Source organism: Malurus melanocephalus, unplaced genomic scaffold (assembly GCF_030028575.1).
Source record: "Malurus melanocephalus ecotype Western Australia unplaced genomic scaffold, MMel_1.1 scaffold_260, whole genome shotgun sequence".
NCBI classification, from domain to species: domain Eukaryota; kingdom Metazoa; phylum Chordata; class Aves; order Passeriformes; family Maluridae; genus Malurus; species Malurus melanocephalus.
In genome coordinates this window covers 262,195-287,946 of record NW_026623492.1, presented here as the reverse complement: position 1 = coordinate 287,946, position 25,752 = coordinate 262,195, and the positions used below count along the sequence as shown (strand labels likewise).

Below are 25,752 nucleotides of genomic sequence, written 5' to 3'. Positions count from 1 at the left end.
AGTATTTTTGGTCACTAAAAGCAGATACTGAAGCAAAAAAATAATTTTATTTTTTCAATAACATTTTCTCTTMATTTTTACATACTCTGTACAAGTTTTATACATTCAACAGGGTGACTGAAATCATTAATAGGGGGATTAGGGTAAAAAAYTAGGATTAAATATTTCACAACAGTGAAAAGGAATAGTTCTTTGTTAGATTAAAGGATAGTCAATGACACTTGTAACAAAAATGTATTAACATTTGRGGATTAATTATAAGTTGTATTTAATGTTTTAAAATGTTTGAAAAACAGTTTGTACAGTAGAGTGCATAGAAAGTAGGCATACTCCTGCAGGGGATTTCAGCTTAGTGCCACAATATTGTATTACGATATCAGACAGCATGTTAAAATGAAGATACTCAAAAATAAGTCTGCATTGTCTGCTTTTATTGTTTTAATTGAACAAAAAAAAAAAAAGAAAAACACAGAGCCATAAAAAATGGTCCCATTAAAAGGTATTTTTTTTAAATGGAAGCTTTTTACAAAAGATTTTTAAAAATACACGTTTTAGTCTGACAGTGTCCCTTTCAGCCTGTAACATCCAGCAAAAAAGCTTCTTACACCTACACATCCTTCACACTGCCCTGAAGGGTGGCAGTTAATAAGATGACTAGATCTCCATTTGCAAAAATAATTTTTCTCCCACTTTTGATGTCCAGTACTTTCAGAGAAAGGAATAGTCTATATGATTAAAATATTACATTCTACTTCTCTTCACCAGGAAGAACGGACTATAAAAAAAATTCAGAGAACATTATTCTTTTCACAGTGGGCTACAAAGAAAAAAATAAAAGTGATCTCCACAAGTCATACAAAATAATACAAATAGCTTGTATCTTAAACACATTTAATTCAATAAACCTACTGTAAGTTACAACAAAAAACTCCTTCTAGCTGTAAGAGAGGCCAAGCATCTATTCAGGGTAATGGCTGCCTTATCAAGCAATCAGATAATATTAAATCCCATTGCTAGAAGCATTCAAATTTTTYCTCAGAGAAACTCAAAACAGTTTTTGGTGTGTATAACAAACGTGTATATAAAAGTCAGATCACCCTGTATTTGCTGCATGAAGAAAATTTTAATGTGTGGACAGATGCAAATCTAAAAAATWTGTGTTTATTATTGAGGATTACCCAGCCTTTAAGGAGTTATTTCATGGCATTGGGCTGCAATGCTTATCTAATTTTAATGTGGTGAAACACTTTGGTAAGGTCAACAATAAGAACTGGTTGGATGCCTCTGTTTTTTCTTATGAATGTATCTGACAGTATTTTACCTTTCCCCTACTGCAAGAGAAAAACAGCAAAGATCTGTATTTTCACCGATTTCTCTGGCATCCTCAGGTGATCTAGCAATGTGAATTAATTATGCAGATTGCATATTCTCAGTGGTGTATCTTTATTCTAAATCACTGACCAGATTATAGTAAAATTTTGTGTTTTGACCTAAAAGGTACTTTTCTGAGGCCCTTATTTTCCCCCTTCATTTTGTTACTACCACTTCTAGTTATTAGGTCAGTGCTTTCAGTCACAAAAAAAMCTACCATTTTTTAGGTGGAGAAAACAACCATTAAATGTGACAAGATATGTCTTCATCACCCATATTATGTTATTGATTTGTTCGTCAGAATAGTGGCAGGGTTTTCTTGTAACAATTTTACACACAGTGTTAACTAGAACTTAAAATGTCAAGTGACAGCCCAAGATATATATATACAGTATCAGAGRCTGTCTTTGAGTTGTCCCTTAGAGCTAAACAACACATTATGGTTAATGAAATTTGGCAGATTAGCCTTTACAGAGAAAGCTTTCTTTAATGGTAGCTGGTTTCAGTGTTAATTTTCGAATCCATGGCTTTCTGAATCTGAACCCATTTTTGTCTAGAATAGAAACCAAAATATCATGTTACTAAGTTTGGAAGAAATACAAGATTCTTGTGTCCTCTAGAGCTACCCTCCTTTAACTGGTGAACACCTAGGAGAAAGGTGCAAGGCAAGCCTAGCTTCCTTAAGAAATGTGGGAAACTCATTGTCCTGACACGCCTTTCTGGGGTTCAGCAGAGTTAGAAAGGGATATGCTTTTACCTTGCTGTTTCAGGGATGGTCACTTTCCCAGGTCTGCCTTCATTCCTTCTCCTGAAAAGAGCTGCTGGGTAGGAGAAAACAGCATCTTCCATACTTTTTGCATCACCTGTTGCATGTACAAAAGTGTTTCTTCACCTTTCCCACGTCCTGCTTTCCTAAACAAATTCATTAATCCCATGATTTTTCAAGAAATACTCAATTTTCTGTAACATTTCTGAAATTACTGGTGAGAAATAAATTTGTCTGGCTTTGTTAGGCTGAAATCTAAGATGATGGAGAAGAGAGAGATGGGTTTAAACCATGTGTGAAAYTCAGAATTGCCTGCAAAAATGTTATACCATACAAATAAATTCTTCAGTCCCTTTGGTAGTTTGTTACTGATAAATTTTACAGTCACAAAAAAACTAAATTGAAGAATTATGTCTAAACTTGGGTCATTTAGTGCTTCCCTTTTCATTGTGTTGTAAAAATGTCCTTCTCTTCAGCTTTAAGTTTGCAGTTATCTTGAGTCTCCCACACATGTGCTAGATTTCACTGCCAAAAGACCATGAATGGTGGAGAAATGTCTACAGCTGGTCTGTATTGTACACATACTGCTTACCTAAAAGATGTAAAACAGACATAACTTCTACTTTTAATGGATATGTCTAAATTAGACATAGACTTTTTACTTTATATGTATTCCCATGATGAAATAACAGTGGCATGCAATTAATTCACAAATTTCAGCTTCTTTCTTTAAAATAATATGAAAAAGATATTTTAACAATTCAGACATARTGTAAAAAATTCCAGATGTTTACTCTGGCTTGTTGTGAGGCAATAGCCTACATCATGCTGGCTTTTTAAAGAGGACTTTACATCATGCATTATCTTAGTCATTGTAGGAACTGGGATAGTTAAAGAAAAATAGGTAAACAAGTCTATACATCTTCCTTAAGTTTTCTAAAGAGAATGTAGAGTCACTGAGTTGGTTTGATAAAGACTTTCCATCATTAATTAATACATTACTCCAAAAGGAAGACTTTAACACAGGTTTAGCATCTTGTTGTAAACAATGTTGGACAGTGCAGAAAGTGTCTGGATTCTCCTTGTGATTGCTGTACTGTTTAAGGATTTMTCTTCTCTGAGTCATAAGAGAAATACAGAATTTGTACAGTAAAACAATTTTCCTCTGATTGCTTGAGCCTTTTTTATTTAATGGATGCAGGCATATAGTTTAGATGAAACCTGTTTAAAATATTACATTACATTGCACATCTCTCAGGTCTGGTGGTAGTCCAGCTGCAGAAGAGCTATTTTCTTTGGCATATCATAAAAGAATGAGTCCTTTTCATACTGCTTTTCTTTGGTTTTTGATGATAGTGAGCATTGAACTATCCTTCGAAGTACATCTTGACTTATAATTTAAATGCAGTGCTTAGTTTATTCACCAGGGGTCATCAAAGGTCTGGATTTTCTTCTAATGAGGTGACCTGAATGATAACATTTCAGCGCTTTCTTCAGGACTTGGCATTAGGAAATGTTCATGTACCCTCTTACAGCTCTATTGCTCAGTCTCTTATAACWATAGAATGTATTCTGAAGACTTGCTTAAAATATTTAAGACCACAGTGTTTTCTTAGGCAGAAAGCTTAGTCCAAGGGTCTTTTTTATGCACTATTTTTCTGTTCATGAATAGTTCAAATGAAATTATTAACAAATGTAGGAGCCRCAACTGTTTTTGTCCCTTGCAAAAAGTAAATATGGGGTAAAGCGGCAAAACCTGGATTAGATACAAATCCGGTCTTGCTCTGAATTCTGGACTGTTTTGACAGCAGACAAATCACTTTTCAGATCTGACTGCATTATAATGTTTCACAAAGGCAGCAGCAAGGAAGAAAGCAGATACGTATTTGTCTAATGAAACCCTTYCAGTAACCACTTTTACAGCATTGGGTCAAATGTGTGCTCTGGGGATAAACAATGCAGTGTAACATCACTATGACTCATGTTATCTGTAGGCCTGTGTCACTAAACACTACAGAAGAAGTACATACGGTCCTGAACCAAATTTTAAAAAAGTGATCATGAATTCATCTGATCATGAATTATCAGATTGAGTATGTTCTCCATCAGCTTCAGAGATTTTTGGACATAAAAGGGAAACAGTTTCACTCACTTTGCCAGGCATTTTARGAGCTATTTCCTAATTCAAGCCTGACTGTAACAGTCAGTGAGAGCCAAATTCTGGTGGGAACAGCAAAACCAGCAGTTTCAGCTCAGACTGAGTCTGAGGTGCTTTTCTCACTGTTTCTGCTAGTGAATAATGGCAGTTTCCTACCCTAAGAGTCTGTTGCACAGAAGATTATTTCTAAAAGGCTGAGATAGTCAGGTAGTGTAATTAAAGCACATGTATTAGAATGTTGGGCAGATAAATTACTCCAACAGACGACAGCTCAGACAGTAATAAATGTCCTGGCATTACTCTGTCATGCCTAAAAGTCCACATAACGACTACTCAAAACTTCGTTATTGCTTCCCATGGTAGCAGTATTTAGTGATCCCCTGATTTCCATTGGATTAGACACCAGACCTGTGACACATGGATTTGTCTCTTTTCAGAGGACCTGTGTCCTCTATAAAGTGTACCTTCCCCCAAGACAKTAGCCACCTGCAAAATTTCCACAGTTCTAAAACATTCAGCTTCATAGGCAGTAAATCACTATTTCTGTTTCATGCTTGCACTATTCTGTATCCTGGAATAGATGCACTCGTATTAAAATTTATCCTATGATGAGAATTTTTCTCTATAGGCTTTCTGTTTCTAAAGGCAAACTTCATTCATGCTGCATCCTGACAGTGAGTCACTAGAGCACTGCTTTGTTTTCTCTTCTTTGCCCTATTTTAAGTGCATCTGCAAGAGCTATTATCATTGGTACCTGTGTCACATTTGTCTAAAACTGACCAAAGGCATTCAATAATGCTCAGGGGAGACTTGACTGACACAAACATTTAGAGATAGCTAAGTTCTGAAAGTAAAACTATTATCGCTTTCACTCCAGAAAAAATGCCTTAAGGAAGACATCTAACACAGCTACACCACCGCCTGAACAAGAATTTTTGCTCTCATCTTATTTGCACATCTGTGCTCTCGTTTGTAACATGTTCATGACAATTGAACCATATAAATGCTTGCCGCTTTAGATTTCTTATGTCCTTATCTGGGTCTTTATACAAATTTTTTACTACATATATTGCTAAAATCTTCAAATGCTTTTATGATAAGAAGTTTGATAGAAGAAATTTTTAAAATAAATTAAGTGTAAGATAAGAGAGCCATGTGTAAAAGAATAGTTAAAATATGGAAAAAACAAAAACTATTCTTTGTTAACACAGTTTCCATATATTCTGTATATTCTGTAAGTTACCTTATGGTCTTTTTTAAAATCTCAAAAAGATTACATATTCTAACATACTCTGTTTTACCAAGAATACATACCTGACTTACCGAGATGGTCATGATGGGCTGAAGGTAACCACACAGAAAATGTAAATATTTTGGCTGAGATTAATGCAGCAGTATTGATTTAGACATTCCTAAATCAATAAAGGATTTTTAGGTCTGTATAATTAATAATATTAACTGTTTATTTCTGAAAAGCATCTATTTAATAGATTAGGCCAAGAGAAAGGGAGTTGAAGTACAAACAGTAGTGAGTGAAGTACCAAAATTGATACGCTTCTTTTTTGAGACCAATTTCAATACCTTTTCCAATGGATAATCTCTTTGTTGGAAGGACACGAAAGGTAATTTAAATTAAAAATTAGAGATTTCCTGATTAAAATTTCATTTAGTATGAAATGTGTGTCGTGAGAGATATAAGCAAGAAAGTGTTCAGCAAATACAGTCTCTGTGACTGAGTAGCATGTCACGAATTACACTCAGTGTGCACAAGGACATACTAAGAATTTCCAGTTTTCCATCTCTGTTTTGATCTTTACCTGTACTGAATTTTAATGTACATTCAATGCCTTTCATAATTCAGAGCTTGTGGTCGCCTTCTTTGATGTTGTTGATAGACAATCACATCTTTGTAAGCTGAAGKGTTTTCAACAATAACACTGAGAGAAGATTAGTGGAATCCTCCAAAATCACACCCAGAAAAAATGTTTTGCCAGCAGTCTCTTACCTGGCTGTAACTCACAAATTTCAGAATTGTTACTTGGCAACACTGAGGAAAATACTCAAGTGGTGTCAATACTCCTTATACTCCTGTCAAACAATTTTGCCTCTTGAGGAAAAATTATAGCAAGTACATATCTGAAGCCTCTCATAGCTAACTTTTTGTAAGCAGGCCTTGCTCAGCTCCTGTATGAAAAGTAATCAATTTACTTTTTTGCAACTTTCAGTTGTGGCAATTGGGATAGGCAGAAGACCATGAGCTACTGGTGCATCTGCACTCTTGTCAGATCTTTGCCTGTTCATTTTACATGCTAAGAACTCCTACAGATAGCAAACAGATATGCATTCATTCCAGGCTGCAGAATCAGGCTCACTAAGTTTACCATAGTGTCAGTTGTCAGGGAAACCAAAGCTGTATTCTATCATTTAACAGTTATGTCTGTCAAACTTGGGCTATGCTGTCTGATTCCTTCTGCTGGACCTAAGAAAGCTTAAACTAACTTCTTACAGATACATACTGGGGAAAAATATTTGTCAGAATCAGACATACAATGGACAATACTGTTCCTCTGAGCCTAGCTGCATAATGTTCTTGACAGTTATTATCATTGAAGTACTCCCTTCTCATCTTATTTTATATTCAATTTAGTAGAGAGTGGCAACTATTGGAAAAAAAAAATTCTTTTAGCAAAGAGAGAACTTCATATTACTCTTTGGAACCATCTTTGAGACAAATAACTTGGAAAAACAAATTCAATTTCTATCTACCTCTCATAATYATCTTAAACACTGTAAAGATCACCAAAGGATTTTGGCCCCTATGGCAAAATGTATGAAAAAGCTGTAACCATTAAAACCCAAATGTATACCCACAGGGGATATGCTTGGGTGTTCCCACATATAGCTGAACATGTATGAACCCACTGAACTCTATGCCCCCACTAACGAGAAGACCAGAAGAGGACTAATAGGAACACCACTGGATTCACAGGGGTAGTGATTAACTTTCTGCTTACTCTGTCTCTCATTCTTTCCTTTCCCACTCCACCCCTTCTCTCTTTTTTACTTCCTTCTCTTTCCACCTAACGTTTACTGTTAAATAAATTCTGTACCATTGATTTGGCATGTGGTCCTGTTTGCACATTAATTTGGGCAGAGGCATCTCTCTGATCATCAGACCATAACACTGTCTGAGGAGATAGGCAACCTATCAAGTCAAGGCAACATATCATTAACACCAATATGGACATTGACAAAACATTCCCAATTTACAAACACACAGGTAATCTGGGTTTTGGCTGTGGGGGCAGGAGTGTGTCTGCTTTTTTGTTGCTGTGGGACTTCTTGTTTCCTGACAGACAGCAGTTTGTTTTTGCTTGCCTTTACTTTATGAAACTGTAAAAGAGTCAAAAGTACACAAGTGTTTTGCTATTGGTGTTATGTATTAAAATGTATTAGATTGCAACAATGGAATATGTTGTAGACTGCATTAAATATGGAGTGTAATAATACTGGACTTGACAATTTAAAATATGAGAATGTACTGTAACATCCTTTGCCATCTTTGGAATAGATGCAATTGGTTCAGTATTCACTTTTTTCTTCAAATTATTTGGAAGACTTTTTTTCAAGTTGAGTAACATTTATGTCCTCTCATAAATGTTTGTACTAGTAYGTAATTCCCTGTGCACTCCCCAGAGTAAAAATGCTTCTGTGCTGGAAAAGGGAAGAAAAGTGGTAAGAAAATTATGATAGTAACAGTGAATACTTGCTATGATTCTATGATTCCTCCTGATTGAACAAGTGTTACAGTATACCTTCCCATGCCTTGCAGAAGAGAAATACTGCAACTGMAATTGCAATGCAGAAAGAATACTGCTATTCTTTAGATGCTTTTCCTTACTTTTTCCTTTTCATTAGAATGTTATTGCTTTCTTAGTTGAAGCCCCATTTAGACATCAAATTTTACATTGATTTTAAGGCTGTTGTTGTGCTTGATTGCTATTAAAAAGTGGCTTTGAATTATTCAACATTACTTTTCATAGAAGTGAAGGTTGATTTTTGCATTTTTGTTTGGTTTGTGTTTTGTTTGTTTGTTTGTGTTTTTCTTGGGAGGTGGGTTTTTAAAAATTTTATTTTTAACCCTGGAGGGGAAAAAAACCATAATTGTAAGGAAACTGCATAGAAACAGTCTCTAAATTAATTGCTGGAATTCTATGCAAATATGTAAAAGAAAAATTTGAGGGAGTTTCTTTGGACAAGTGTGAAAGCCTCATAAAGAAAAAGAGTAAGTTTACTTTTTAAAAATAATTGACTCTCTAGGCTATTATCCTTGTAAATGAATGGACTGTATGAAGGAAAGACAAATATACTAAAGCCAGACAGTCTGCAATTTATAGGAGGAAAAACCAGATAAAATTATCAGATGCAARCAATATCACTAGGAAGTGTAATAGCACAAAACAGTGAATAGTCATTCTACTTCCTATTCACAATTTTTGCTGACTCTTACAAGAAAACACTCTTGGTTTTGTTCTGTTTTGGCTTTGTTTTCTCCTGTGTAACATCCTCTGAAACACTTGTGAATTCTGTTCATTTTACCCATTAAAAATCYGTAACTTTGGCTTTAATGTTTCTTCTTAAGTGTTAAAGAAAAAAGAAGGCTGAGAAGATTTTTAGTGCTCCAGTTATGGATTTTACTATCTACTTTCTGTATGTCCTTTACTTGAAGCCCCAAATAGTTGCCCTCATTAAATGCCATATAGTAGCAGAATTCCTTCAGCTGTTTGCTAATAACCTGGCAAATATGCAGCAGCATATTTTCACATGAATCCTTACCATCTTTTCCAGGTAACTTTTAAAATAAGGTGTTGAACTTTGACAAATCAGAAAGTTTCCGAATATGTTTAAAAGTAATTTTCTTTCTAAGGCATTTTCTTTCAAAAACATTTAGACACTGGTTGCTTGAGTTAGCTTCTACGCAATAATGTACTTAGAATTGAAGATTAGTAGTTTATTCATTAAATCGTAATTTAAGGTAATCATTGGTACATTTCCAACTTCTGCTGGTTTTTCCTCCCAAATGACTTCTTTGACTGATAGCTTACTGTTAAGGTATGGCAATTGTGTTTCTTTGCTTTTAAGTAGCACTTCAATTAGAATCTCCTGGAGTTTCCACTGGATTTCCTTTTTTTTTTTTTTTTTTTTTTTTTTAATTTTTTTTTTTTTTTTTTTTTTTTTTTAATAAACCATTATTAGTTCTGCTATTTGCAGCACTTCAGAGTCCTTTGTTACTTGTTTAATAGCTGTTGGAATCTGCATTTTAAAGCAGTATCAGGAAACTCAAAATGTCTTGCCTAATTTGTTGTTTGTTGTTATGCCAAACTCTGCCTCAGCAAATTTTTCAGTACAGTGTCAAAAGTGAGAAGAGACTGGAAGTGTGGTACCAAACACTACACTGCAGCTCATTGTGTTTCCTTTAAAACTACTTGCTGTACCTGTAAGTAAAACCTTGACATTTTTACTTGGTTTTGATAGCATGTAGTAATATTCCAGGGCATTCCAAGGATATGATGTTCAGAAATTGATAAAGGCACTCAAATGCTTTCTTCAATTYGAAATATCTATGGTGAGAGACTTTTGCTGTTGAATGCTGTTGTTGCTGGGTTGAAGGTGTTATTGGTCAAAAGCCTAGCCCGCACTTCAGCTCAACTATTTCCATTACTCAGCCTTAAAAAGTTCTCCTGGCACTACACTTACTAGATTGAGTGATTTTCCTGTTCTTCTTGTCAAAAGCAATCACTTCCCTAATCTTGATCTTCACCTTCAGCTTCCCCAGATATTAACTTTCTATTTTTAATTCCCTGTGCCTGCAAAACACTGCACTGGTTTGCTCTGGATATTTAAATTCTTATACAAAAGTATCATAGGGTGGTTTGGGTTTTCTAATTTTGGTTTATGGTTGGGGGTTTTGGTTTTGTGGGGTTATGYTGGTTTTGGTTGGGGTTTAGTTTTGCTTTGGTTTTGTTTGGGTTTCCATTGTCTTTTACATTRAGCATTTATTATTTGTTGAAAAATCTGTTTGTTGCTTTTTTGCTTAAGGTCTTTCCACACTTCCTTGTTGTGGTGAAATAGCATAAGCTTCTCCATTAAAAACTTGCTACAACAAGATTTTACAACCTCACAGCCAAAACTTCCAGTAATGTCTTCAATACTCTGGGAATATGATTCACTGGTCTCCAATACACAAATGTGCCTCTTGGAAATGCTCCATTCAGCAAACCAAGAGGGAAAAAAACCTTAGGAAAAAAAAGTATTTATACAATTGAAACAGTGGGAAAAAAAAAGTATTATAAACTTGAACTCCCAGATAATGAGATTAAACATGAACATTTTTTAACTGGGCTGGTCACAACTAGGAGTCAAGCTTATAAGGTTGTCCAGCGGCATGATGCTGCCTCTTTGTCTGAAAACTGTCACACAATTTTATTTCATGGAAASGGAAGGACCATCATAGCACGCTGAGCTGTAATTCACATAAATCCCATCCACGTCTTGTCATTTTTATCACAGYGTGCTACTCACATTGTTTGCATCTCCATCCAGAAGCCTGTACCTGTGTTTTCTGCCACCATTGCTTGCTTTTAGCCTACTCAACTAGAAAACTCCCTGCTTCAACATCTGTTTCTGATTGCATTGGATCTATCCTGCCTTCTCTTGCACCATGTGAGCTGATGGCTTSTTTTAAAAGGAAAAACTAGACATTTTCCACTTGCAACAAAATGGTAGAAGCACCTCCAACCTACATAGTTTTAAGGCAATTTGTATTCTGTCTGAAGTGCTTCACACACTGAACTGTGATATGCACAGCTACATTTTGGCATCCTCACCATAGATCAAACCGCAGGGTGTTGYGAAGTGTAAAATTATACCAGAAAAGCCCTTTGAAAAAAATGATAAATAAATATATCTTACACAAAAGATGAAGTTTTATTACTTCTTTGCGTTTTTCTTCATATAAAGTCAACCACCACCAAAAAATGGCAGTATGTAGATCAGTAAAAGGCTCCTTGATTAACCATTCATGTGCTATAATCTTCTGGCATCAGGTAAAAGATTTGATATATAAAAGAATTGAGAAAATTTTATTTAATAGTTAGGTATATTCCAGTATGAAGTTAATTAGGGCTTTTAAATCTTAGCACTAATCATTTCTCAATTTACTTTTCATTTGTCATCTTTCCTCAAAAATGGGAACGTTTGTAGCTTTTAAATTCTCATTCTCTTCTTTCTCAAATAAAAATGTTGTCCTCTTCCCACAAGGAAACTGAGCAAGAGCATGTTCCAAGTAGCAGCTATTATAAGGTTTGAAAGAAGAGTGAAAGAGCAAAATATAAAAGTTAATTTGAACATTCATTTTTACACAAATTGTCTGTGATTTCAGCAGTCATGTTCTTCTGTTGGAAATCGTAAGTATGGGAAGGAAATAAGATTTGGCTTTTGCACCAAATCAAAACCAGAAAAAAATCAATTATGAAAAATAGAGAACTGATACAATTACACTCCAATGGTTCAAATTATTAACCATTAAAACATTGTAGATAGTAAAGGAAACTGAGWAGATAGCAACTATCATTAGTGAAAAGCAATTGCAGTTAAACTAGATCAAGTTTAGGATAGGATTTAGTCTTGGGGCTTACTCAGCCTAAGTTACACTTACAGACCAATGGTACTTAAGTACCTCAGAAGTTTCTGTTAGGATTTTGCCACTGAAAAATTAATTTTTTTCATTACAATTTTAATGACATACTTCRTTGTTGAGAAAAATGTACTAAGTATTCTTGGTCAACATTTGTAAAAATGTGCTCATAAATATCTGTAATTGTTGAAAAACTACTACAGAGAAGAAAAATAATAGACTTTATTGTTTTGAGATAATAGGAGAAAATAAAAATCCATAATTTCTTGGAAGTTTTTGAGTATGTTCAGAACACATAATAAGAAACAACGAAATCTGGACACAGATTTACTACAATTGATTCTGACTCAAAACAGAAATTTCAAGATAAAAAATACAGTTTACCCATCACTTGTCATATTGGAAATTTTTATCTTTCCATTCTCTTCCAGCCATACCACAAATACATAAAGCTTGTTTGTACTGCTCTACAGTACAAACTGTAAAAGMGTATGGAACTAAATCTAAACAGCTCTTAGAAAAATCAATAAATGCTGCTTCAAGATGCATGACCGAAATGTTCATCAGCATCTCCGGCTCTTTTTAAATCACTTACAGAGATTTTGGCACAATTGGAAATCATCAGATTTGACTTTTGCTTTYTGAAATACCTCAGTTTACAGTTAATGGATGGTAGACAGATGAAAGATGTGAGGGTCAAATAGTTTTCTTAGCATTACCATGAGAATGACTCAGACATGGCATTGTTATCATACAAYGATCAAAAACGTGGAATTAATGGTTAACCATGTGTATGAGTCACAAAGCTTTCTTCTGGKGCTTACTTCAGAGGCCATTTTCCACTGGAGTAATATGTAACAAGAAATAGAAGGTAAGGGATTTCTATCTCAAGACTTAATTAAAGAACCCAACAAACCAAACACAAAARAAGGATCAACTAGGAATCTTTGCCTCTGTGAATAAACTGTTAACAGTGGTGCTGTATGCTCTCAGCTGAATTTAAGAACACACAATCACGTCAGTCCAGACTTCAYTGCAGTTTCACTATGAAAATGAGAGCATTTCATCCACACTCCATCTCACTTTTTAAGACTGCCAAGCAATAAATTTCTCACCTCATTCACTTTTAGCTCACCTTATCTGTCACATCTGTGGCACATCTCCATTTGAAAAGTAAAGAATGGGACATTGATGACAAATTTCTGTTTTGTGAATCCTTTAGAGTCAGGGCTCCAAGGGATTGAGATCTGCACACAATTCACAGTCACCTTCTGAGGCTTATTGCCTGATTTTGACTCTACCAATACTGATTTATGTCAAGCTAGTCCCAGGAACTTCTGAGAAACTGCTAGGGGATTGTAACTGCCATCATTACACAAATAGGTATCTGATCAGTACCAGCTACCTACCAGCTACCTGACCTCATTTTAAGATATCCCCTAAAGTTTGACTGTATCCTCCCTTGTACTAAAAACTGAACKTTCAGTCTATCAGTACAAACAGGCACCATATTAATTTCCCAAATGTTTTAATCAGTGCAACCTTTCAAACATCRATAAAGCACACAGCACATTTCTGCTAAACACAAGCATTCTGTTTTCCCAATGTAAGCATAAAATTAATTCCATGGAAACAGAGTGACATGACTTCAAAATCAGAGTACCTTAGCTCAAAACCAGAATTACCAAAAACAAGGAACGGAACTGAAACAAAATCGGAATTGTCTAGAAGTAGAACTGAAGATTGAGAGGGTTAGCAGATTTAGAAATATCACATTTCAACTGAATGAGGCACATCAAGAGTTACAGGAGTGATGGYAGCTTCTTAGAACTCTATGACTCAGCAAGTTATTTGGGTTGGCATAAGATAGGATTTTTTTAACCATTTGTATATTTTTACTTCTCTTGTGCAACTGCCACATGTTACCAGGGCTGCTGCTCTGAAACTAAGACCTTATCCCCTGTTTGGTTGATTTTGTTTGTGCACATAGTTTTTCCTGGTTTACGTCAATTTAAAAATCCCTTGAACTGTAGAACAAACACATACTTGCAGTTGATCTGCAGCTTGAAACATGGATCTTGCTGATTTCACTTTTTGCCTTTTGGTATTGAAATAACTCAGTGGCCAGCACTAGTTTTTGTTCTTTGTTGTGGATGCTTKTAAGTTGTTTTACACAAAAAGAGTCCCTTGAGTTCAAAAAGGCATGRGAAGACCCTTCCTAATATTCCCAAGAATATTCTATAAACCTGTGAGTCCAAGGGAACAGGCAGATATGGGGCCTAGATGCCTCAGCAAACGCAGAACTTAGGCTGTTATTTTTATCAGCACTCTTGCTGCAGAGAGAGGTAAAAGGGGTAATGCCTCGTGGTTGTTTCACTCAGCTCCTGCATTTTAGATTGCAGATATTACTGTCCCAACATGTTATTCTATAAGAGATCTCATTTACTTTTGCTGAAGTTATGCTCACCAACATTCCTGAGTTTTCCTCAGCTGCTATTGTAGTACCATGACTAACTCATTGAAAATGGCTTTGTCACTTTCAGAGACACGTAATGGTGATGACCTTGTAGAAAGACAGCAAGTCAGGACATAATTTGGGCAATGCATCTTTCCAATRTATCCTCATTTAGAAAACGCACACTCACAAAGTAGAGGTCGAAGGCAGGCGTGGGTGGGATGTTATCTTTGCTCTGAATCTGGTCTGGGGCAGAACCTGATTCTGTTTGGGTTTTTTTTTCAAGATATGGCATGAATTTATTTTGGGYGACTATCACTAGTAGATTACTCAAAGAATTCATAAAGAAGGTGACTCCTTGGACAAGCGTGGTCAGGCAACCCTTTTCACCGTGYTGTTTCAGGAGTGCTCTTGCACCCCATTTGATTTTGTTACAGTGCAAAGACACATGTTTGAAATTCTCACATACATTTTCGAGGATTAATTAACTGGAGACTGTAAGGAGACACAGAGAAGCAAAGAACCTCCCAATTTCTCCAAGTAAAATACAACCCTGCAGCAACAAGCCTTTACACACTTATGCAGGTTAAATGAAGTACAAACAGGCGATACACTTAATAGCAGCAATTTTTCATCAATCGCTCCATCTCCTTTGCTGAGAAGAGTGAGCCTATTTCTGGAGCCCATGAAATGTTGTTGCACTGAAAGCATATGTTATCCTAGACGTCTCAGTGAATTATTAACATGCCATCATGTCAGGTGCTCTTTGTCCCCTTTTTCTCTCACTCACTTCTGATAATTAGTTGAAACAGCATTCAAGAATGCTGCTTTTGTTAAATGCCTGTGGGATGAGGTAAGGCTATAGGATTAATTCCAACGTTTTACAGACTAACACATAGTCTAGCAAGTAGCAGCTCCGAGAGGCAAAATAAGTAGATTACTCAAGTTTTTCTCTCCTCTCCACTGAACCCCAAGTACATGAAATATCGATGAGCTTTTTGTGTGGCACTTACTAAGCTTGATTTGGTATTCGTGCTCATGTACATTTCGCATTGCAGACTGTAGGAGAATCACTCCTTGTTCACTTCAGTTCAAACAGGACCTGAATTAAAGCTAACATTTCTATGTCATCCTGTTATAAACCTTTCTATTACCCCCCTCTTCAACCAAAAACTGGATGAGAGGATAACAGARGTCTTTCCTGACTCTGGGGTAAGATCTTCGGTACTTCCTATGMAGGCACACACATATAAACCTCAGGGTATAAATTCAGTTAATGCCACAGAAGCATCAAGGAAGACGGCATACCTGGTATCAGTTCTCTCTTGAAAATTGTGAGACAAAAAATTAGAGGAATAAAAGGACAGGAACCAGTGACTTCAAAATTCTCCTCTGTGGTACAGTTTATGCAGTTGGTTATATCAGAGAAGAGTGGATGTGCAACTCTGCCCTGCCAAAATGGTAACACTTGTGAACATGGCAACTTGCTACTAATATCTAGTACATACAGGTACATGCAGTGAAGTTCCAGTGAGAACCTGCTCAAGGGTTTACATGGAATTGGAATAAGGCRGTCAAGTGCAGTGATCATAAAATCAAGGTAAGACAAAATTAGAAGGCAAAACCTCACCATTGCCGGGTTTTCCAGGTTATAGGCAACCTATATCATCCAGAAAGTTGTGATTTCTGTTTCTGATGATGTTTGCAATGGCTTTACCTAGACTGAAAATATGTAATTGATAGTTTTATAAATGCTACTGGCAACTGCAATTCCAAATTTAGGCTAATGATGCATTATCTTCCTTTACGAAACAACCTTGAGAGCTTTGAAAGAAAAAGCTTCTATCAACTCCTGTATGATGTTTCTCTGTGTCTGTATATATAGAGAAGCATATAGTACTATGATGGACTAGGACTGTTTTTATTTGTTCCTTCACATAACATAGTTCCTTCAGTGATGTGCTTCCTGAATTTATCTCTAACTTCTTTTTGCTTTTGAACTCAAAACAATTCAAAATTAGACCTGTATATGATTCTCAAGCGAGGCACACAAYTTAGGACAATATTAGTTATCCTACTTACCTTTCTCTGCAAACAGAAAGGGGTGAATTTACCTACAATCACATTTGTGCAGCCCCAAAATGACTTAAATGTTTAGTGTGCTTTGTCAGAAAGACTTTCTAAACAACAAAAAATTWAAAAAAAATAGAAAAGAGAACAACAGAAAATATACTTTTCCCCTCTCCTTTTTTAGTACTGATTTTAGCATTTAAAAATATGCTAAAGCCACTGAACACATAGACACAGCAGTTACAATAGGATATACTAGACTGTATTAATGGGGATTAATTTGATGCAATATGTTGCATTAATTGGGAAATGCCCCAACACTAGGTTTCTGCTCCAGTTTTTCTCTGGTACAGGTAACCAGAATTACATCCAGTGCCTTTGGTGTTGCACAATAACCATGATCATCTCAAGTCCACTGTAAAATGCAGCTAGCCAGCTTCCTGAGGATTTTGCTTGTGGGAGGATTTTCAAGCAGCAGAAAGTCACCAAAACCACTGATTTTTGCAGAAAGCATATTTGGGAGAGGTGCAGGCCATGGTCAGCTGTGGGCCACACCGGCCTCCAGTTGCATCAAGTGAACCTTTTGTTATCAGAGTACTCCAGTTTGCATGAGCAGCAGACCTAGCACTGGTGATACCTCAGTTTAAACGAGCATGAAGATCTCTCTTAGCTATCATTTCCCTTAGGGTCCTTGTTTTTCTGCTAACAGCCTTCATCGTGTGTGACGACTTGTGTAAGGCCATAATTCACATAGTGAAAGTAACAACTGCATCAGTAAGGCATGAATAACTGATCAGACAAACATTCTGGCTTCTGCTTGTTCCTGTATGGTAAAAAGGTCCTCTTAGAGGTCACAAAGTGACATGGAAGTACAAAGAAGGGCAATGGTATTGGCATGATCAATTCTTTTAGTCCTTTGAGACATTAGGCGTAGCCTCATTCACTGTCATGTTGGGGTTAGGGATCAAAAAAGAACGTTTAAAGCAAATGCAATGAAGCTACTATTACGTAAGTCCATTTTAGCTGAATACAAACTTCCCCTACCTTTAATCAGGGTAGTCTTGCTCAGCAGTGCACACATGCAGCAGGCAGCTTCTATGAAAAAGGCACAGCAAGATAAAAAGCCCAACTACCAGCAAAAACTCTGCATTTAACAGCAAAATGGACCCATGAATACCTGAAATACACAACTTCAAGCAGGAAAAAAGTATAGCAACAAAAGTACCACAGTGGACATGAATTCCATTCTTTGTGGTTCAACCTTTAAGCAGCATTTCCATTAGTTTGGTAGAGTCACTTTATTAAAAATGCTGGTTACTTTGGTTTGAGTAATTCTGATTGAGTAAATCTGCACAATTCTGCTTTGTGCAGATTCAATTTTGGCAGGTTCCCTAAAATCRGTTTAATCATTTTAATACAGTTTCTCATCTGTACATATCTAGATGTGCCAAAACTACTACTGTATTCAATGACTTTGTGGACTGCCTTAACAAAGTCACAAAARGGAAAATGGATGTCGGAACTAGAAAATTTTAACAAGCATTCTTTGGCTTCTACTGAAGGCKTGGAAAAAATATGTATGATAGGAATGCGGCCTTCACTGATTTTAAATTTCCACAGTAAGAACTTCCAATTTCTTTTAAGAACTGTTTTAACTCCTCATTGCGTAAAGTCAAATTGATCATGAATAAAGGTTTAGTACAATAACAGTGCCATGAAACACTATTCCCACTTCTTCAATGAACAAGCTGGCCCAGTATTACTGCTTTAACTTTTTTTTCTAGGAACTCCCCTCAGGTACTACTAATGTAACTTCCATTAGAGCACAGTATCCTTGCTCTTCCTCCAGTTAAAGGTAAGTACAGCTTAATTACAACTGTGTGTATACAGGTAAGTACAGCTTAATATACAACTGTGTGGTAGGTTAATAAGTGAAATCACAGTGCTGCCAGTCTAGTTAYTAGGATTGTAAAGATGGCAACCACAGTTGCAGAAGCAACTTTGGGTTTTATTTTTCCAAAAGATTTTAGCAAGAATTTTCAGGGAATAAGAAAGGCCAGGACACCTTTCCATAGGCTTAATCAATCTCACTATGTCAATTCCTGCAACAGCKGAAGCTAGATGGTTTACATGCAGCTATGCTTTGAGTTTGCTCACTGACACATTTTTGATCAAAGGGAAAAAAAGAAAATACTGAGAAAATGGTTATATTTTCTTCTGTCTACCTAGATGTATTTTTAATGCTTTACCCTGTGTACCTAGCTGCAACCATGCATAAGGTTTGCATATTTTAGTTATAACAAAGGCATGTTGGAACTTTTAACTAGACACATAGAAAACTGTTCTTTGTTACAGTTCACTGAACTAACCCATCTCATTTGTGAATCATTAATGATACTGACTGCTGGGTAAATTTACTTTGGTTGTAAATCTATAAATGGCATGGGAAGATGTGGTAGAATGATTTTTCATACTTAGCTTTTAAATGAGAACATTATAGTTTCAAGGAAGGTAAAGGAAAAATATAAATTACCATTTTGGAAGGAGACATAGCAACCTTAAAGAGCCAACATTGTTCACTCTGYAAGATTAATTTATCATTCTGTTTCTCGTAGTTTATTGCAGTAAGTGAGTATACATGGTCATTCACAAGTTGTCCATTTTAAGACAGTCCATTATGGGAGAACCTTTTAAAACTGCTTCTCAAGGAGTCTTACAGCCAGGAATAGAAATAATCTAAAAATCAGGGAATTCAAAACACATGTAATATTATGTGGAGTTATAAAGTGATCCATGGTAGGAAACATGCAGTTTGCATGCAAAGCATTTTCCTGAGGACCATGACAATAATTTTCCTGAGGTCTAAGAAAACAGTCAGTTTTGTTTTCATATAGACAACCTCATTCTTATCTTCTGCTGTAAGGTACAGTGTAATTAGGTGCAGTAAATACAAACAGATACATACTCAGGATGGAAGAACTATGTTTAATTTTTTCCCCTCTTATTCAATAAGATTGGTGTACATAAAGCTCTACTGAAGTATTTTCCATTATGGCAGAGCTGGTATAAATTAATAAATACAGTGTGGCTTTGCGAACTAATAGCTGTTAGTATATAAAAGCAATGAATAAACACTGGTTTCTCCTGTCCCCACCTCCCAGTCCCCCCCCCAAATTTTTATCTTGTGAGAATTTCTGATGTTTCAAAACGGGATTTTGTTCTGAAATAGGAAAACCTCAAACATCAAAACTTTATCAAAAAGTTCAAACAACTTTCATTCAGAAATTATGTTCTTTGGAGGAATATACCTGTCACGTAATCTCTTTACTACTCTTGACTAATTCACTATAGGATAGTGAGCATAACATCATGAAATACTGGCCCAGCTCAAGCACACAGCAAAACACACGTGTTTTTGCAGTATTTTTAGCCATGTTACTCTCCACTGCATATGAAACTTGTGTATTTCTTGTACGCTTTTCATTTAAGAGCTCTACATTAAAAAGAAAAACTRAATTTTGAAACACTTGAATTCAGCAACTCTCAATTCTTCATGGTAGCTTATAGAATTCACTAACAATATTTCCTGAACTACAGAGCAGGTTTCCTACATTAAATTAAGATGCAGCATAAATAAGATTGTACTGGGCAAAGTTTATTTTTAGTAAAAATCTACAAAGATCACATATATGAGTGTCAGTGACTGTGAGCTTAGAAGTTTTTAATCTGCTCATGGTTGACACAAAGCCAAGTATGTCAATAATTTCATAGTAGGATCAGCTAGAACCATTATTTTCAAAACTCTGTTTGCAATCCTGTTACAGGATTTTTCTGCCCCTAATTATTTTATTAGTTGCATTTTGTTCCTTTGATTTCTRGTCTAATTTTTGAGTATGCTACAAGGTAATTTCTTATCGCCTAAGCATGTTGGATTCTTAGGATGTGTTTTAGACATGAGCATCTGTCTCTATCTTTTGTTTTCATTTTGTCTAATGCAGAGTTTTAACAAAAGGTTCTTTTCCTTATATTAAGTACTCTGAAATAGCTTAATTGCTTGAATGTTAGAAACAATAACCAGACAAAAGAGCAAAATGCCTTTATATGTTGTACTGTCAGATCACATGACCAAGGAAACCCATAAAAACTAAAAATCATTACAGCGCAAAAATGCAATTAAATGTGCTSCTTTTATTTGTGTCTCCACCCAGGGTATAAAAACACACTGAGCCATTCATCTATCTCTACAAATCTCTAGCCTCACCATAACAATAATTAAATCCAGACTTCAAACTTTGAGCCGTGTGGGGTTTTTTGAGAAATCTCGGACAGTTTTTTCCTATTTCTGTTTCTAATTATATGAATCCATACAAATACTGGTAGTTTTATGGTGAAGGACAACTGCTGGAGCAGTGCACTTCAAAGGCATAGCTTAATTGTGCAATTATATGTTCTACAGGCAATGTAATGGAGTTATTATTTTCCAGTTTTATTTTGCACCATGCACATACATACACCTTTCACTTTTACCTTTTACATARAACAGAATGTTATGAAACAGGACAAAAATAACTTATGATTGTATGAAAAATAACTGTAACAAATCACAAAATTATATATACTAGTAGAGCAAAAGGTGTAGCTAAATCTTCTGAATGTTTGTTTTTATGACATGCAACAGACATTTCTTTAGAGCAAGATGTATCAGCCAGATATACAGTATGGCAAATTAAATTCACACGTATATATGTAAGCACGTATAAATAYGTAGATTACTCTGTAATGTTTAGGAAAAACATAATCCCACTTTATCTCCTAACCAAAGTGCTTTGTGTAAAAAATATTACACAAGATGCTGTTTTCTGTACAGATGCTGCTTTGTGTACAGAACAAAAGGATTTATTTTTCTTAAATAAAAACTTGCTCAGCTAATTTTAAATTGTGATCTTTTTCTTTTGCTTTACCTGCTTCAAGGAAACACACATATATATAAAGCCCCAAACCAAAAACAAAATTTCGTACAAACAAGAAAAAAGTGCCGTTTAAAAAATCTGCTATAAAGTTACACAGGGAAAACAGGAAATAAACAGTTAAAATGCAATTTTTATACTCATTTACACCTTTTCAAGGAAAGCTGAAAACAAGATACAGTGTGACAGATGGCCTTAGCACTGCAGTACTTCAGCATCTGGTAGCAGTAAGCCACAATGCCTATCTGTTTATGTGTACACACACATGGAAAGGGAGATCCAAATACACACATGCACTCTCATACACTCCCACTTGTACAGTACACATGTACTTTGAACATGAACTTTGTATTTTAAACTCCAGTGTAGAACCATTCCAAACGCAGATATAAACAGATCACTGAGTCTGGAAACAGCTGAATTATATAAAAGAATAATTGTAAAGAATTTCTTCTGAATATTGTTTAATGTCCATTGTCTAAAATAATTTCACCTCTTAGATAGGAATCCCTTTAGAAAGTTAACAATACAGCAGGTAGAATAACAACACAAAAATCACTGAGGCACAAGTATTTGCAAATAACTCAGTAATGCAGATAACCCACAAAACTGTATTTTCTCAAGCACCATTTTTCCTTGTAATATGTGATAAACAGGATTCACTACTTAAACATCCAAAACACATGAGACACAATGGGTTTTTTTAATTCAATTGCCCTCAGTGATTTAACTGATGCCACAAAGTCAGTCCAGTTCCTAAGACAATAATTAAATAACTGTGAAGAATCCTCTGTCTCTGAATGAGAAGTAAACGAAGGCATACCTTTTTACAGATTGGTAGCCCAAATTCCTGTGCTTGATTTGACTGTACTCTGAACCTTTTTTTTTAGGAATAAGGCTCGTGGAAAGCTGTAAATATATATATTACATGAATATGAAAGAATGAATTAATTACTTGAAAGTTTCCTTTTTCAAATGTAACTGATGAACCTCCAAATTAAAAATGCCCTTTTTGAATTCTGAACTCCCACTTTCCCTTTGGTCAGCATGTTTCAAAATGTATAATCCCCCAATTCTACATTCAGAACAACTTCTACATTCAGACACTAGAAAAAAAGATTTCARAAGATTTAAAAGTCAAGGTGGCATAGATCCAAAGACAGCAACAATATTTCAGTTTTGTAAACAGCAAGGGACAAATTCTGGGCACTCTTGTGGTTAAAAGAATTTTGAAGGATTTATATATATGAAAATAAATTGGTATATATGTATGCATACACATATGTCCATACTGAACCTGATCCTACTCTTGCTGACCTTGGTGGAACAAAACACAAGTCCACACATTTGAAGTGTCTTAGAGCGACTGATTATTTCTGCTGAACCAAATTATGCCTGTGCAGTGACCACAGAAGAGGCTTTAAGGTATCACAAAATCAAAGCTTTATTAAAAAGCGAAACTTGCGGTCAATGCACGTCAATGCAAAAGGACTGTCTTCTTAACTSCACATAATTGGTTGTGAGGGATGCCTGCTGTCATTAAACCCATTGCAAATCACATATGGTAACATCTGAACCTCTTAGTGCAAGCTGGAGCAGAGAGACACATTCACTCGTCATGTGAGAACAGAATGAAAGGGGGAGGAATTTAGCACAGAATTAACTGTTGTTTAGTCACATTACTTCTCACTGTACTTCATTTATGTGCATAGTTTATCCATATATTCTATGCAGTGGATGAAAGTCTCTCCATTAAATATTTAAGCACATGGCTGCATGAAAGAATATACTTCATGAATACAAACTTCAAAAGATTGCCAGTGTTTATAAACATCTGGACATAAATTCACCTATTCCACATAATGGCAGATTAAATTATGAATTTGAGCCAAATTGGACTGAACAACTCTCAGAATTTGCCAGGAAAACAATGTTTGTATAAGCATTTTTTCAAAGTTTATATTTTAGAAGAGTGATTTCAGAAGTGTAGTTATGGTCCAGCCTGTAAGAATAAATTTCTATCCTTACTCTATCAGGTCATGAGAATTTTAAGATGCTACACTACACAGTAACAAATCCACAAAATGGATGAACAGCAATTAAAACCTAAAAACTCAGTCCTTCATAATGTAAGAGTTGTTATCAAGGTATACAGGATCACAGTCATGACATCTCCACTGCAAAATACTCGTTTTAATTAATAACCTTGTATGTTTCATAAAGGACAACTTCATTTGCTAACACCCTGGACTAAATCTGAGAACTATTGAGCCTGACATTGGGCAGAAAAACCAAAACTATCAAACCAGTTTTATCTCTCTATGTAACCAGAGGAAACATAGTACAATTAAGAGTAGTCCTTCTTTCTGAAAATGYGTTATGGGAAAAGATTAGGACAACCAAAATTTAATTGAATCACTATAGACAGCTTTTTAAAAATATGTGTGGAATTTAGGGAGGAATTTTTCCTAGAAAATATTTTAAACCTTCTGGCAGAATACTATAGCACATACAGTAACAATGCTCTACAATCTAATTTAAAAAGAAATTGAAAGCTAAAATGCATTTATTCTTATCTGGCAGATGTGCTAAATAGAGACAAAGCCTATGCAACTCCTCAGGTATTTACCCCTCCTTATTCATGCGTAAAGCATTTGGTCAGAATTAATATTGGAAAAAAAGTAATAGCCATATTGTATGGCTTAAAATACAGCAGGAGGAAAAGGACACCTACCCTGAGGCCTCTTAGAAATCCAGTACCAACAACCTTTGATCCTGAAAGAAGCCACACCAACACCTCCAATAGGTAGTGTCAACATTTATGTCTAATTTCTCTCCCTTTTGGAAACTGGTGTGTGTTAAACTTTGGAACTAACACATACAAAGAGGTTGCGCAAAAACTGTATGCCTTTGAAATGTTTGTAATATGCTCTGGTTTCACTTCTTTTCCTTTTTTGTAAAAGGAGTTTTCTAAAGCTGTGTTCTTCAGTAAGTGCACCCATTCAGCCTGAAAGGGTTACAGCTGACAACTAGTTTTATTTGGTCTCTAAATTCCCTTTGAGAAATTAAAAGGAAGTAATAATAAAACAGTATAGCTGCTGTACCACAGATGGGAAGAAAAGAAACAACTGCTAAGGTTTTGGCAAAGCTTGTTCTCTCCAAACATTCTCCTTCTCAGTTGGCTGCTTGATTAAATGAAGAATGCTTGATAATTGCTTTTTTCCTCTCCATTATGTATGTATATCTAGTCATATCCCCATACATACATGGCAGTTTCATGAAGAGGGATAATTTGTAGGGAACTGTCMGAAGGGCAAGATGAAACAATCAAGTTCTTGTAACTGGATATACATTACTTTAGCCTTCAGTGTACACAGAAGAAAGCTGGCTGGAACAACGATCCACTGCATTTACTTGTAGGAAACTGCTGTCCTCTGGCATGCTGCAAGCTGAATCACCAAAGATACCTACAGACCCAGCTGGAAAGTCATACACTGGGAAAAAAAAAAACAAACAAACAAAAAAACAAAAACCAATGCAAAAAAACYCTAGTTAATAAGTAGTATAATTATTTAATGAAGTATGTCCTAATACTTATAGAGGTGGAAATAGTTTTAAATCAAATACACAAAATAAATAAGCAAAAATACCTATGAAATTAATTATATAACTTACTGCTTACCAAGGAAGGAATTTTCAATTCTGTCAGAATCAGGTCTGAGGAAGAGCAGATTTCATTGCAACTAACAGTTCCCCATTTAGTGGGTGTTAGAATTCTGGTAATTTAAAAAATAAACTCCATGCTTGCTTAATAGATTTCATCATATTGAACACAGGATAAAAGACAACAAAATACTGTAGAATTTAATTGCTGCAAAACAAACCCTSGCCCAGAAATTACCACCTTTTACAAATGGCAGCAGTAAGCACAAGAGTAGCTGTTTGCAGACACACTCCCATCTTATGGATAACATGTTTATATACTGTGAGATGCCTTTTTAAAATTACAGGTGCACTCGCTTTGCAATGCACTACTGAAGGACCAAGATGCAAAAGGGACTTCAAAGCACAAGAAATGTTAAGTGAATTCATCCTGTGTGGAAGGACAGTAAAAGACGTGGGCATTAGTTGTGCCCTAAGATTAGGCTGTCTTCTACTGATCCTCGGCACAGAAATAACTATCACCCTTCCAGGGCTGCATGCAAGCTCCTTAAGTACTTTTCATCTAGGCACAGACTAAATTAAGTGCACACAGAAGAGTGTGCATCC

At 35.6% G+C, this 25,752-nt stretch overlaps 1 protein-coding gene across 1 annotated transcript in view; it reads right to left on the bottom strand.

The window, feature by feature from the left end:
• Positions 1–21,839: 21,839 nt before the first annotated feature.
• GLIS3 (GLIS family zinc finger 3) overlaps positions 21,840–25,752 on the bottom strand; it is a 115,097-nt gene continuing 111,184 nt past the window's right edge. Inside the window, exon 9 of the mRNA XM_057375866.1 lies at positions 21,840–24,977. Coding sequence (XP_057231849.1) covers positions 24,841–24,977 — 137 coding nt within the window. The 3' untranslated portion in view covers positions 21,840–24,840. The remainder of the gene's footprint in view (positions 24,978–25,752) is intronic.